At 40.0% G+C, this 15766-nt stretch overlaps 1 protein-coding gene across 12 annotated transcripts in view; it reads right to left on the bottom strand.

The window, feature by feature from the left end:
* The window catches only part of fcho2 (FCH and mu domain containing endocytic adaptor 2), a 41706-nt gene extending 25941 nt beyond the window's left edge, over positions 1-15765 (bottom strand). The window contains exons 1-8 of one of the 12 annotated variants that reach the window (XM_051413217.1): positions 15589-15765; positions 9030-9114; positions 7227-7318; positions 4205-4279; positions 3843-3984; positions 1827-1979; positions 1479-1583; positions 216-314 (exon numbers count right to left, since the gene is read on the bottom strand). In XM_051413217.1, coding sequence (XP_051269177.1) covers positions 216-314; positions 1479-1583; positions 1827-1979; positions 3843-3984; positions 4205-4279; positions 7227-7279 — 627 coding nt within the window. In that variant the 5' untranslated portion in view covers positions 7280-7318; positions 9030-9114; positions 15589-15765. Of the gene's footprint in view, positions 1-215; positions 315-1478; positions 1584-1826; positions 1980-3842; positions 3985-4204; positions 4280-7226; positions 7319-7408; positions 7582-9029; positions 9115-15588 lie in introns of those variants that run through there. The other 11 variants (XM_051413214.1, XM_051413216.1, XM_051413224.1 and 8 more) reach the window with 11 other exon arrangements.
* Position 15766: the final 1 nt, after the last annotated feature.

The raw sequence follows: 15766 nt of genomic DNA, 5'->3' as shown, positions 1-15766 counted from the left end.
GATAGGCTGAGAGGGAGTTTTGATCAGTTTTTAATTGCTTGGCATAAAAGGCTGAATGGACCATTTCCTGGTTCTCAGTTAAACGATTAGCGAGATCAAAGACGACACTAATTGATATGACACACAGTGAACCCAATGAGCACAGCCTCAGGTCAACAAGACACCTACTCCACCCACAGGAATGTTTGAGAGTATGTATGTGTGTACACACTCACCTCTCCTATTTGGATGTGCGTTTCGTCGACAGACTGCGAGTATGACTGAATGATCTCCTTCATGTGGAGAATGTGGTTTTCTTCAATGTCTTGGAATTTCTGGAACACAGGTCGAGGGATAGTTACGGCACGGCGATGCTACAAATCATCTAGTCGCTTTAATGTGCATCATGGTGTCAGACTCGTTAAACAGGCCTGAAAACAAAAATAAGTTAAGGACAAAATGCAGCCCACGAAACGTCCCTTATTCTGCCCCTGCCACTTCCTGTGTGTCTGTTTGGGTGGTCTCTGGCTTTCACACACACACACACACACACACACACACACACACACACACACATACACATACAGTATATATAGCTCCTCCCATAAGATGTCAATTATTCTGTTCATAAGATACACTGACGGGAGTTCGTTTTTGGGTTTAAGCAGTAGTATGGTGTACATCACAACCTTAAATGCTAGTATTTACTTCCATTTGAGTCTGACTCTGGGCTTCTGGGGTTAACCAAGGAGAATGAGTATAAATAATCATAAACTGGAAAATCACAGTGTGAGTGGAGAAATAGATGAGCCTTTCCAACCACAAACACACAGATGAAGAGCCACTTACTCTTACATCTACACAACAGAGACACGCACATAAATAAAACTGCACTTTTGTCATTTCACCACGATAACAGCTAGCATACGCTCACACACAGACACACCCACCCACATACACACACTCAGACAAAGAGAACACACATGTAGGAGCCCCAGTGATGTCAGAGAGCACATGTGTTCAGTGTTTATAACTCATGTCCACATGTGCTGCGTTTGAGATGAGCCGTAGACTGTGATCCCGGGGAAGCAGAGCTGCAACGCCGCTTTCTCTAGGGGGAGAACAAAACAAAAAAAAAAGCGCTACGCTAACTGGAACCATTTCTGGTGGCGGAGCTGCTGCGGTGCAGGAGGATATGGAGGCCAAATTCTGTTGATCTGATTTTAATTTGGAGTTTATCTAATCAGTCCTTCAGATGGATCCAATCAGGGCTTTCCACAGCGATTCCGTTACAGAGGAAAAAACACAATCTGGAGATGATACAGGGCACGAAACGTGGAACACACACACACACACACACACACACACACAGAGGGCTGATAGATTACACAACGAAAGTGTTGCATACCACAGAGACAGACAATAGACAGAGTTTGCGAGCACATTATTTCATTAAAGCACACGCACACAGAACTGGCAAAATCAGTTCATGACAATACCTGTGCAGTTTCTGCCATCTTCTGTTCAAACTCTGACTTAGCTGTGGCATATTTCTCCACATATGACTTGTAGGTCTCTGTGGCTTTTTTGGCTTTCACTCCAGCCTGCAAAATATAAACAGACAGATAAATGGCTATCATCAGTTTATATACAATACACAATGGGCCTCTGTTTCCCAAGATCAACTGAAGAATCAGCGAGGAAACCGAGCCCTGCTTAACATCTGAAGGCAAGAAGCTTTTGGGGTTAAAGTTTCTGTATAGAGTGGAGTGTTAAGGCACTTCATCATGCCTTATTACCATACCATGATTATGTGGGTGTGTGTATGTGCAAATGTGACCTCCCACCTTGTCCACATCTCTCTGGGTGGCCCCCTCTTTGCGGAGGCGCTCCTGCTCCACAGTTTTGGCATTATAGATCTCCTTGGACTTCTGCAGAGCCTGAGAGGTGGTCTGGATGTTCTGTACGGCCTCCAGGGTGGACGCCACCTCCTCTTTTGTCTAGCAACACACAAATGTTTTGTACAGTAACTCAGAGAACAACACGCTGAACAAGAAGTGCAAGTCTCACCATTGCTCTGCTAACTAGGGAGTTAATTCTTGTATAGTTTGACGTCAACATAATACACAGTCAACACTTGTCCTGGAATTCCTTTGTTTATATGACACAATTTCAGCGTAGACAGAGGTCCTTTATTGCTCTAGTTAAACACTATTACAGTTCCTCTGTTTCATTCTCCAGCATGTGATGTTGCACAGTGCAGCGGGAAGCAGTTAAAGCCATATAGACGCTATTAATAAATGTATAATACTCTGCATTTGTTCCATCTGTACAGTGTAGCTCTTAACACTGACTTACTGGAAAGACGTAAAAAGAAAAATATAATCAAGGGGTAATGACTTTAAATTACAGTGGCCACACAATGAGCTTCATCGTTTGTTTTATTCATCATCATCAACACTGAACCCTCTACACTGCTCATTTTGACACAGTTATGGTATAATATAAACATCACTGGAGGGAGCAAAAGAAAACAACACTAGCAAAGTCCTACATTACGTACAAATTTTGAGCACCTACTCCAAGATGGGTGTTTATTTTTCTTTATTCACACTGCCTAACTACAGTATGTACCATTATCTGCAAGTTAGCCAAGAAACACAGTGCAGGGAGGAACAGGGAGTGTAGGGAAGTGACTGAGAGAAACTGTGACAACCTTTTTGTCGTGCTGAAAGCACAAACGCAGTTCCACCAATTCCAAGCTCCTATTTTACACTGTTCTGTGGCTTCATGCATGAGTTATGAGCTGATGGTGTGTTTCAGAAGGGAGGAGAGATGGAGGGGTGAGGTGTAAAAAAAAACGCTTCGTAGAATAACACACTGCACGCTACGTTTTCTTCTTCTTTTACTCTAGGGACGATGAGTAGAGCGTTAAAAATCTACGGAAAACAAAGAGGTGAGAATAGATCTATGTTTAAAATCCCCCTCTTTTGTTTTCTTCTTCCTATAGTTGGATTTTTGAGTTTCACTGTGAGAATGATGTACGTGCAGAGTTTGTCACTATTAGATGTTTTCACATTCATCTGCTGTAAGTGGAAAGTTTCTCTGTTCTCATTGAAAATCTGATTTTAAGGGCCGGGCCTACGGACATTTCTGACATCACAAATAGTTTGGAAGTCAAACCTGGTCCAATTTGCAACTTATACAAGTGTGATGTAGAAACCTGAAGCCGACAGTGCACATAAACAGAGAACGGATTTTACAGTGTAAGACATCTTGTGTCCATCAGAAAAACTTAATAAATGATCACAATTTCTGGAATCCTTTTTTTCTTTTTTGCAGGAAAAACATATCACATACATGTTATTGTTCTAAGCAAACTATTATTATATATGTCTTACTACATGGAGGGGATTTTTAAACAGTTCATTTCCCTCAATGAAGAAAACACTGGAGCAGCAAACTCAAGAAAAATAGTTGAAGGGAAGGAGTGACAGAGACTTGTGAGGACTCTTTTGGGTATCAGAGTATCTTTTCTTTGGTACTGACCCACACATGTTTTCCACACCGTGGAGTATTACAAATTGGCAAATACCAAAGCCTGGTATGAATTTTTGCTCAAATTTGTTTTCTTCTTTACTTTTTCACTGAGACAGTTTCTGATTTAAATATTGTACTTTGACTATGTGTTTTTGTACAGCGGCTTGTGTTGAGACAACATTGAAGATTTCAGAACTTGAGGTACCGATAATAAATGTGCTGGTACTGGTACTGGTACCGAAACTTGATAATAAAAAAAATCAAATGTACTGAGCCCTAACTGCCTGAATGCTACAATTTCCCCCAATTTTCCACCTCTTTACCTTTTTGTGTGCTTTGGCCTGCTCTTCCACATACTTCTGAACCTCTTTTATAAGTTCCTGTAGTTTCCTCACAAGCTCCATATGACAGCTGGCCAGCTTCTCTGTTGAGGTCTTGAACACATCCCACACTGGAGCAAAAGTCCTGGGAGGAAAAATGACACTTCAGAACTAGAACATGGCAAAACCTTCTTACATTTGTTTTTTGTTTTTTTTCAATGCACATTATTTAATATGAACACTTGGGTCCATCATGTAGATGGGCCGGATTTAAAGCATACAGGCACATTTCTTCTGCAGTCTCTTCATTAATTCAAATTAGTTTTTACTAGAAAAGAAAAAACTAGAAAGCTGTTTACACTCACCCAAGCTGAGAAAAGTTGCCAGCTGATTTGGCAAGTTTGGTCATGGATCTGGCATAGGCCTCTTCAATAGTACTCCTGGGACAGAGTAAAAATACATAGAGATTGTTAAATCATTATAAATGATCCCGAACAACAGCTCGATTAACCCAAAGTTAACCTTTAAAAACCCCTTTAATGTATAGTACCACAAAGTTTTTCCAAAGTATTTGCAACTAGGTTATGGCTCAAATAGGGCATGTCACTAAACAAGTGTAGCCAGAAACACCCACTTAGAACTTGCAACATAAATGTTTGACCACATGCACTGTGTGTGGGCAAATAAGTGTGGCTTGGCTTGTGATTTGTTCATAAACCTCATGTTGAAGCTGACAGAGTATGAAATCTAGTGTTTGAATTCCCTGCTTCTCTCAATTTCCTATTTTATTCCTTCATTCTGCAGCACAGTGACAGGAGTAGAAAAAAAACAACAAAAGAAGTACAGCAGTGGTATAGTGAAAGCCTGAATTATGCATCTCTCTCTCTCTCCCTCTCTCTCTCTCTCTCTCTCTCTAGTTTCTTCACAGGAATGAGGTCAGCCAGGGGGAAACGGGACAGACGTGCACTCACACGGACACACACATCTATCATAAACACACACAGACACAAACATCCAATGGAGGACCAAGCAAATTCCCACGCAGCCCAACAACACAGAAGATGGGAGAAGCTAGAAATGCATTATAGGTCACACTCCTGCTTCCACATCTTCGTGTGAGTGCAGAATGGCGGGTTATTTTTATACTTTATCGTGTTGTAAATACTGCTGAAGTCCCAAGAGTAACGTCGGCCAACTTCTAAACCGGAACTTACAAAAGTAGATGTTTAAACTGTGTTGTGCTTTGCAGAAGACCTAACATGTGAAGTGCTTATCAAATCTGATGTTTTGTTAGAAATTAAACTACACATCAGTTTATACAAGTACAGCTTAAATGATTAGTCGATTAATCAATTAGCTGAGTGACAGTAAATTAATTGATAACCTAATTTTTCATGTAAAAAATATTTTTCAAGGCTCTAAATTCTCAAAAGATTAAAAATTGCTGCTTTTCCTTTAAATTATTTTTAAAATTTCAATTAATTAATCCATATTGAAAACAGAGCAGAGAATTGCAACAAAGCAACAACAAGAAATGTTGTGTGCCTCTTGGAAATTACTAATATCTATTTAGCTTAAAAATGCTTTTAGGAGAAGGGTCCCTGATCAAGTGACTACAGTAGCAAAGATGCTGGGAATATATTAACACAGTGCACAAAGTTTCTTTCTCCACTAGAGGGAGCCATAGTGCAGTTTTTCAGAAGTAAGAACTCATGAAATATTACTCCTGTCTTACAACTGAAAAGCTCAAGCCAACCTAGAAACCCCTAAGAAGTATAAGCAAATATGGTATGACACAATAAATTAATCTCTACCTGAACTTCTTTCTCTTTCATGAATGATGTATTGATTCATTTGTAATGTATTTACAACATCCCTGCAGAGTGCAAGCTAAAGGATGATTTATTACAACTAATTTAATGTGAACAGTTTAAACAGTGACATTACATTGGCAATCATAAGCCAAACCTCTTCCCCCAAAAGAATAACTGTAGATGTGTGTGATGGTAAATTACTGCATTTTATTACAAAAGTAAAACTTAACCACTAACAAAATGAAAATACGATGATTTTCCTAAGCATTGTGCCATCATTTTAATGTAAAATAACCTTAACGTTGTCAGAATTTAGTATTAATAAGACTTTCCAAATATCTTTCAATAAACACAGTCGATCAAGCATTTCACACCCAACTTCGGGTGTTATATTAAAGTGTCTGAGTGACTGAGTGTACTCCTCAAAGCCAGCTAGACAGTGGAATCCACTGTTGAATTCCTGTGGTAAACCATCTATCATGTGACAGGTTATAAACATACACCTGACACAGCGCAGCTAATCTTTATGAAGGTTGGAAGAATTTGAAAAGAAGCTATTATTATGGCATTATTACACTGCAGACACTGAAGGTGTGTAACATAATGCCAGGTTACTGGTGAGTTAAGGTTTAAGCTTTTTTTCACAAAGGGATTAAGTTTGCATAACATTCATACTCATCTACATCTACCTTCATCTACTGACTACATTTACTGGTTAATGTTCCTGGTCAATGTGAAGAGAGATTCATCTTGATGTTAGAATTAGTTAAACAATTAGGCAGAAATAATCAGCAACTAGGTTTGATAATCAATTAAGCATGAGCATTTTTAAGCAATGGCAGTGCAAAAATGCTACACATTCTGTACTTATAGCTTCTCTAAAGTGATTTTCTTCTGACTTCTGGATTCTGAGAAGTTGTGGTGGGCATTTATTCACTATTTTCTGACATTTCATAGACCATTAATGGACATTAATTGACAATGAAAAAAATAAAATTTGTTGCAGCCCTTGTTAAAACAAACCCAAATGGTTTGAGAGGTAAATCTGTAGCAATCAGTGGATTTTATTTGCAGCCTCAGCTAAGCATTTGGGTGTTGTTATAAGTACAATACAAGGAAATGGAACTGCATGAGCCGAATAGATTAAGATACAAAGACAACCAGAAGACAGGTACTGAAGAGCCAGACACATTATACTAGGTTAATAACTACTGTGCTATCATAGTGAATATCTTTCAGTTTTGGACTTTTGGTGAGACAAAACAAGACATTAAAATATGTCACCTTGGATTGTGAGAATTTGTACAGTTGCAGCCCTAGTTAGAAAAATGTGATCTGAGATGTACAGCCATAGCAATGAGGCAAATTCAGAGTGGATTTTAGTTGAGGCCTCAGCTAAGCATTTGGGTGTTGTTACAAGCACAATACAAGGAACCGGAACAGCAGGAGCCGACATGGAAATAGATTCAGATACCAAGAAAACCAGAAGACAGGTAGGACATGTATTAAAGAGCTAGACACATTATACCAGCTAATGACTAATGTGCTGCATGTTAATGTGCATCAGACCTACCTTTCTCTGATGAAGTCTGTCAGCTCCTTGGAGGAAATTTGGCCATGCTTCATGTTATGGTAGAGCACATCAAAGCCATTATTTTTTTCACCCTGCATTTCAGAGAGAAGTAGATTAATCACAGGAACAAACACCAAGTCTAACAAATAACCACAATACCAGAGTTATTAAACGGACATTACCGTGAAGGCTTTTTCTATAAGCAGCATTCTCACTGTCTGCATAGCTTCCAGGTGCATTTGCAGCAGCCTCTGGTCAACCATACTCATCTTCGCCATGTTTTAGACTAACGGATGTTAAAAAATGTTTAAAAATGTGCTACACTGGTCTAAGGTTCGAGCGTTTAATGTAAGAGATAGCCGGACAAGCGCCTGTCTGTGTTTCCGTAACCATGCCACTGGGTAACGGTGTTCAGTTGCACTGATGCTTTAAAAATGCAAATGTACCTCTGAATAATTAATATGATGAAAAATGTTGGGTATATATTTGGAACATGTTGGATAATAATAAATGACCATACCCTTGTAGTACAGATAGAGCAACACCAAACTACTACTACTACTACTACTATTACTACTACTACTAATAATAATGATTTTTGTGCCACTTATTCAAATACTCATTTACATACAAAATAAACAAGACAATGAATAAAACATGGGAAGTTACAGCAAGCAAAACAATCACAATGAATTCCAAGAATATAACAATAAATAAAAAAAACTGCCTTACTCTATCACACACTACTTCCTGTATTAGAGCTTCAGAGAGAGTCATGCAATATTAGCTTATTGCAGATACTGGTATCTATGTATTGGACGATCAATAAGTAACAAGAAACAGCCGAACAGAAATGTCCAACTGGGTTTGAAGTAATTTTAGAAACAGTGTTACATAGTTTGCCCACCAGAAAGCGCTTCACAGTGGGTATTTTTAACTGTAAAATATCCTTCTCAATATAAATTAGAGTTAAAGGTCCAGTTGACAACATTGAGTGAGGATCTACTGGCAGAAATTGAATAGAATATTCACAGGTATGTTTTTATTAGTGTTTAATCACATGGAAATCGTTGTGTTTTCAATTCCTTAACTGTTATTTTCTACAGAGGCTGCAATGTTTCTACAGTAGCCCAGAACAGACAAACCAAACACTGGCTCTAGATAGGGCTTTTTGTGTTTTTTCACAGCCACTGTAGTGTTTCCTACATGCTTGGAAGGCTGAGCTGTGCTCAGTGGTTGCAATCTGCAACCTTATATAAGTTATAGAAATCTGCAACTCCATAGAAAAAAACAAAACAGCAAAACAAAACAAATCTAAGGGATCCATATATAGATTTTATTGCATTATGTGTTTATTTTGTTTTATTACTATCGGCTGTAATATATACTGTAATGACATTTTTTAAAACTCCCTAAGTATCGACCTCAAATATCCAGTATCAGCTATATCCTATGTAATAAGAGACTCTCTGATATCGAATGGTAGGACTGATAAGAACGTTGGCCGCTGTAGACTGTCGGCAGCATAATCAATCAATCAACCAACCAGACACCTGCAGAATCAGATAATAAACTTCATTATGAACTTTACTATTGGATAGACCTCAGGTTACTGGTTGACTTTTATAGTGCTGGGTTTGTATTCAAGATAAGACTGAGAAAAATTACTATTTATTGTCCTCTGTCTAGAATAACAGTACAGTTAATAGGTCAGGCTTGTTGGTCATCTGAGCAACACTAGGTTTTGCGGTAATAAATGGACTGCACTCTACAATTTATTTAAACACATTATTCTTGACACACCTTCAATGCAAAGCCTTCTTGTCACTTCTTAGAAGAGAAGAAGAAGGATCACTTTACTTCCTCATCGCCCTCCTTGAGGCTGTTTCTTCAGTGAGGGAGGAAACATACAAATCATAGCTTAAAGCTAAGGAAATGCCCTTTTTAAAAAAAACACAGATTATCTGAGAGAACAGATAGGCCATAGACAGCAGCTACTGTCCGACAGATTACAATAACAGCCACTGAATGAATGCTTTAATTGTGAAAGCTTGTGACAGCTTGTTAGGAAAATGGCAAATCATCATAGATTCTGCTACTCAGCATCTAGTCACATTGAGACAAATAAGGAAACTCATAACTTTCACTCAAACATAGGCTGAAGTCAATAGGATAACACGTCTGTGCACCGCTGTTCTTCTTCATTCTTGTCTAAATCTGCGGGCCAACTTTGTTTCACCTCAAAGACTGTCACAGATATTTCCTGGTTCCTGGAGCCATCCACTGTCAGCAGTTTGGTACATGGACTACAACATCAGTGCAGCTTCGACAAATGGATTTAGCCACATTGACAAAGATGAAAGGTCAGGAAATTTGTGTCAAAATAAAGCACGGAGTTTGCTCCAATCTGACTATATTTACAGAGCAAACAGACATTAAAAGGAAAGCATCATTCTCTAGGCTACAGCTGACTGGCCTACATTCTACCCTGGGGAACAGACCACTGAGATGTGCTTCCTGTTGAAACAAGAGAACTATAAAACAGTACAGGTTTAGTAGCAGTTAACCTGCCTGCGGCGCACAGCATGACATGCAAATACACGAGACAGGGACCATAGCGCTAACCTTACGTAACACTACACTGCAGAAACTTATAAGAAACACAAAGTGAGGGACGCGTTGACAAAACAGGGAAGTGACAAAAGTGAGCGAAAACACACTCCAACCAGAGCAGAACGGCAACAGGAAGAGAGTCCATTCTGTGCAACTACTGGGCTCATGTGGAATGAGATATCAATGAATACAAGTAAAATAAAAACAAACACAGGAAACAGCTTTTCAGCAGATTACAATAGTGGAATTGATTTGGAGAAAAAAAATCATCTTAAACAAAGCCAACAATATAAGGACTTGACCTTCAAACAAACCTGAAGTTAAAATGTCTCATCAGTCCACTAGCTAGTGTAGGACTGTACAACTACATCTACAAGAGCAGCGAGAAGTGATACCAGAGTGCTGCTCAGTTTCTCAATGTCCAAGTCTGGACACTCATTGATGAAAGCTCTCGTACTGGGTGTTTAATATTCCACCCACACATTGTGAAATTCAGAAGTACTCTTTATGCTCGGATTTAGATGCAGAAGTTCTTGACTCTCTGCCCCACCCCGAACGGAGGAAAACATACTGAGAGGTTAGCGCACACACGTCAATCACGGTTGGTTTGAGCAATAGCACAGTTTGCAGCTGAGACAGCTTCCAACAGACGGATCTAGTTCATGAAAGAGGAAGAGTGAACTATGTCAGCTGTCCAATATTCAGCGTGTGCCAGTATTTATCAGGGACAGAAACAGATCTCCACATGAAGTTATATCTTGAATGACGCACTGCACTATGTCTGCGCTGCACAGACGACTAGGGGGACCCAGCGTCTTTGTATGCTTTAGGCGGACAAAAAGAAATGTAGGTAATAGTCCGGCAAGTAGACAGCTTACGTCATGGCTGAATGTGCACTAATGCTTCTGCTGGGAAGAGTACTTCCACTCATGAGCACGGAGAAGGCAAGCTCCGATGGAAAAAGCAGCAACCTCACTTACTATGTAATGCACGATTTAATATACAGCAATAGACTATAAAGGTTTTAAAGTGGTGTTTACACTAAAACCAGTCCTTTCTGTTCCTGGAAAAAAAAGCTATTATGAAACGACTCAGGTCCTTGAACACTTTCTGAGAACTGCAGAGTTCGTGAAACCAACTGAAGTTATAATTATTATGTCATTATTACAACAAGAGCTTAACATTAGTGAAATAGCTTTGCCTCTTGATTCTGCCACCTGTTTCCTGAGTGAACTCTCTCATTTGTCATCATCCCTGTTGAACATGTCAAGATAGTAATTTTGGTTTGACTACTGGAGAGTGCATAGAAAATTGAATCCAAACCTACAGTTGGCTGTATGGTGTCGGATACAGTTACAGATACAGATAAATTCAGAGAACTGTATCACTCAACTGTAAATCAGAACACACACTTACACTATAACACACTACTAAAAATACCAAACATCCCCTTGTTCTAGCCTCTCAAATATGTAGATATGCACCTTTTCTTTATCTTATGTGATATTAAACATTAGTATTTTTCTCTTTTGGACTGCTGGTGGCACAAAACAAGCAATTTGAAAAGACCAGCTTGGGCTATAGGAAAATATATGGGTATTATTCACTGTTTCCTGATATATTAAGAACCAAACGATTAATTGACAATGAAAATAATCATATGTTGCAGCGCTTTTTGTAATGTTAATGTTTTGTGTTTCAATAAGAATGAATAAATACATAAATATTAAACAAAACCATAATTACAATATTAAAATAATCAAAATCCCAAAGGACACTCTCTCATAATAAGATTATGCTATATTGATATACACTCATCAGCATACAGACTCCTAAATTAATAAGATATTTTAATGATCTAAGTGTGAGATGCAGGCAGTTTTGTCTCTGTTCAAGTATACAATGAAGCCGTGACCTGGAAAGACACCACAGACTTTCTACATTGTATTGTGTTTTCACACACAACAGTAACATCAGTGTAATTTAGATTTAGTAAAATCCACGTGCAAAAAAAAAACTGTCAGATGGCTGAAATCCTTAATCTGAAATACCACCTTTAAGATAAACAGAACCACAGGGCTGCAGTTTATCACGTAACATCTGCCGTGCAGAAGAGGAGTGTAACACCAGTTTCAATATCCTGTGTATAGGGAATCAAGTGTTTATTGTCTGACAGGCAGTAATGCAACCCAGGACATGGAAAAAGCAGGTTATGGTTATCTCTCAATATTATACTGCCCTCTTCTTCAAACAATAAAAGATAACAAAGATGAGCTAAGCTCTCAAAACGTCCACTAATTTCAATATGCCCCTCACAAAGTCTTCAAATGGCTTGTTTACTACGCAGGCTGCAAAGTGGAACTACTTTGAAAACAAACCTATTTCTCTTAACTTATAAGCAGAACTAACAAACTTTCTAGAGTAATGGCTGTATATAGTGTGCGTAGGCATCACATAAGGGTGCAAAATATATCATAGGTAGCCTAAGTGTGCTGTAGGAAGTCTTTTCCACTAGCAACTCAGTAAACAGGAGAAAATCAGGTGGAATTAAAAGCGTCCTGGCTGACATGACTCCTTTTTAGGTTCTGAGTGTATGTTCAGGTAGAAGCAGGGGAAGAAGTGCGACTGCACACTTTCACTGAGGAATTTAGGAATAGCTAAACAAGAGTCGCTCTCTCCAGACAGACTGTAAACGATGGCCTGCAGACCCCAGAGCCATGAGCACAGAGCGGGTAGACAGCAGGATGACATCAGAGTGTCTGTGCCCCCAGTCATGTGACCAGAGAGGTCTGGGAGCGGTGCACTGAGCTGTCGCATCAGACCAACAGCAACACATGCAGCATATTGTAGTATGCGCTAAGCACACACAGGTGGAGCTTTGTTTGTGGTGCAAACATAAATGTAGAAGAGCTTGACCACAACTTACGGTTAGGGATGTGACATGACGTATATGGCTTTAGGATAAAATCACACAACAAATTAGTTAATCACAAATTACGACCCAGTCAGACACCTCTAAACCCAGTTTACATGTAGGAGTTTATGAGACCTGGACAACAACCAGTAAAAGCAAAAGACAACAACCACCATGAGGCGGGACTTCTGTTTCAAGCAAAACCAAAAGTCAATGTTGACCAAAACCTTTTCACCCTGGGGGAACGTTACAGAAAATTGATTCTTTCTCATGGCTCTTTGCTGTAACCTCACAAAAGACAGAAAGCGGTATGTTAGCTTGCGTTTGTGTATTTGAAGCTCAGTTGGGGAAAAGGTGCCAGCTGAAAAGGAAATGTGTAATCATTGTCCATCTCTTCTCTTGCTTCAGTCTTCGCTGCATTATTGCGACACTTCAGTTGTCTGACAGTAACTTGTGGGAGTGTGAAACTTGCACACAGTGAGTTGTGTGAGAACCTCTTAGACCACACACACACACACACACACACACACACACACACACACACACACACACACACACACACACATACATAACACAGACACCAGGGAGAAGGCGGCCATCCTGGGGCTGTTGGCTGTATCAACATTGTTTGTTTATCACACTGCCATCTTATTTTCCCATGATATGCTGGAGGATAACAGACTCCACATTAAACATATGCTTATCATAAATATAGGGCTAAAACTAGAGCATTAGGAGCACTACCTGCTGCCTTTGTTAACCTGACATACTAATCCACTGCCTGAGACATTTCACCACGTGTGGGGGCAATCACCCGTTCAAACTGTCAACAACAGGTCACAGTGAACTAACTTACTCGTGCAAAAAAAGAAAAAGGGAAATGCCTTTATGAGACGTGTAAATAAATCTAGCGAGGGGAAATGTTGCGGGTAGTGACCAATCAAGTGCTGCAGCTTTGACAGAGAAAACAACATGGCGGTAACATGTCTGGCTCCTAATTCCTAAAGAACTTGTTTATTCAGCTGAGGGGAGATTTTGTCTGCATCAGAGATTCAAGCCAAGATTACATACAAGGAAAAGAATGAACAAAAATGTCTCTACAAAGACTACTGAGTGAAAGCGCACAGGATGGAGACAGGTGTATACCCCTGCGTGCTGGGCAAAAGTTTCCAGACAGCCTAATGTGTGTCCGTGTGTGTGTCTGTGTGTGTGTATGAGTGTGTGTGTGTGTGTGTCAGCCTGTGGTGATGATTTGTAGTCAAGTCAAAGGGAAATGGATGCGTCTCCTAATGCCAAGTGTGCGTGCGTGTGTGTCCTGCATGTTAAACACACAGCTGATCTTTGCCATCACTGGATTCTCTTGTGGCCCCACTGCAGGGCACAAAGGGCAGATTGAAGTATCAGGAGTGACTCTGCTCTCCTCTTTTCCATTCAGTTAATGATGAAGTCTCCTTTAGGAAAAGGTTTTAAGGGGGCGACAGTACTGTACTTTCTTCATTACTTCATTAATTTCGAACCTGTAACTAATTTAACTAAGTTCATTTGACCAGCTTTGTCAGAAGAGGATTCCCAATAGCCTTCAACACCTGGGGCTGAGGTCAACTGAGGCTAAAAACGAGAGCTGAAGAAGCAGTTGACAAATACACAGAAATACCACCACAGCGTACAAACCAGACGTGCACTGTGTGTACTTCTGTTTTAGCATATCAGCACTAAAGCCATGCTGTATAAAAGACGTATGTTTTGGCAATATAAGCTGTTATTTAAGTGCTAAATTTCCAAGAACTGTGAGCTGATCACTGAAAAACAACAGATCAAAGCAATAACACATTTATTAGCACATATACTCACATATTCAGTCAGCCCATTTACCTATTGCTATTCTCAACCCCCCCCCTTCCCTCTGACCCACTGGAGACACCACAGCAGTGAAAAACAGCTCAGATGAGTCAACAGAAGACCATTAAACACTTGGTACAGTGGTAATAGTGAACTACATAGCCTTAGCTTAGCTACTGTAGCTGTGGCCTGAGTCCGTTTTAATAACACTATCTTTATGGCTTTAGAGTTATGCAAAAAAAAAATAAATAAATAAATAAAAGATATAAAAAAAAAAAAACACAGACAGACTGGTGACGTACAAATTGAGGGTGATGTTAATATCAGTACCGAAAACTTTTACTTTCCAACCTGCTGTACCCACAGCCACGTCAAATCGGAAGAGAAATGACCTTTCGGCAGTATACAGACAGCAGTGAACGCACAGTCACTGTAATCCACGCATTACAGCACCGGCTACATACACATATCAGCTAAATGTCCAACACTGCATGGGGCTGATTTCGTGTTTTTTTTAAAAGCTGTTCTCTAACTTACTAAACATCTGGCCTCTCACTGAAACTTTGTGACGGAAGAAAATGACGCGTACGGCCGAGGACGTTGAGTGACAGCCGGCGCGTCCAATGGCATTAATGGAACTGACCATAAACATTCCAAGCAAGCCTGAGAGGGCCAATTAGCGGGAGCAGGGGTGGATTCTTTGGGGTTTCATGTTAGATGGGTTTCACAGAGGCCCTAAACCCCCGGGGTGGCAAAATAATAATCGCCGAGGAAAATTAACGGTGGCCGGTGGGCTGCTGCTTGACCGGTCGGTCTGGCGGCACCGGACACCGCCGCTCCAGCGACAGCAAGCCTATGAACCAGACGACTACCTCTGCAACGTGAATAATACTTGATTTACTGGCTGACATGGACATGATAGGGAGGGAACACAGCAAGAGAATAATAAGGAATAGCACCGGTGTAAACACCGTGAATAAAAAAAGCACCACCTACCCAGAAATTCTCTAGGAAGAAGGGCGTTATCATCTTGTTTTATTCCTCTTCGCCGCAACTCTTAAGATTTGTTGTAAGGCAACTTTTAAAGCGTAAATCATCCACCGTCCTCCCCCCGTTTCTGTTGTATCTGCCTTTCCCCGTTTTCCTCCCCTTTCTTCTCCCTCCCCACCTTCAG

The sequence above is a fragment of the Dicentrarchus labrax genome, unplaced genomic scaffold, assembly GCF_905237075.1.
Source record: "Dicentrarchus labrax unplaced genomic scaffold, dlabrax2021, whole genome shotgun sequence".
NCBI lineage: Eukaryota > Metazoa > Chordata > Actinopteri > Moronidae > Dicentrarchus > Dicentrarchus labrax.
This window is presented reverse-complemented; position numbering and strand designations above follow the sequence as displayed.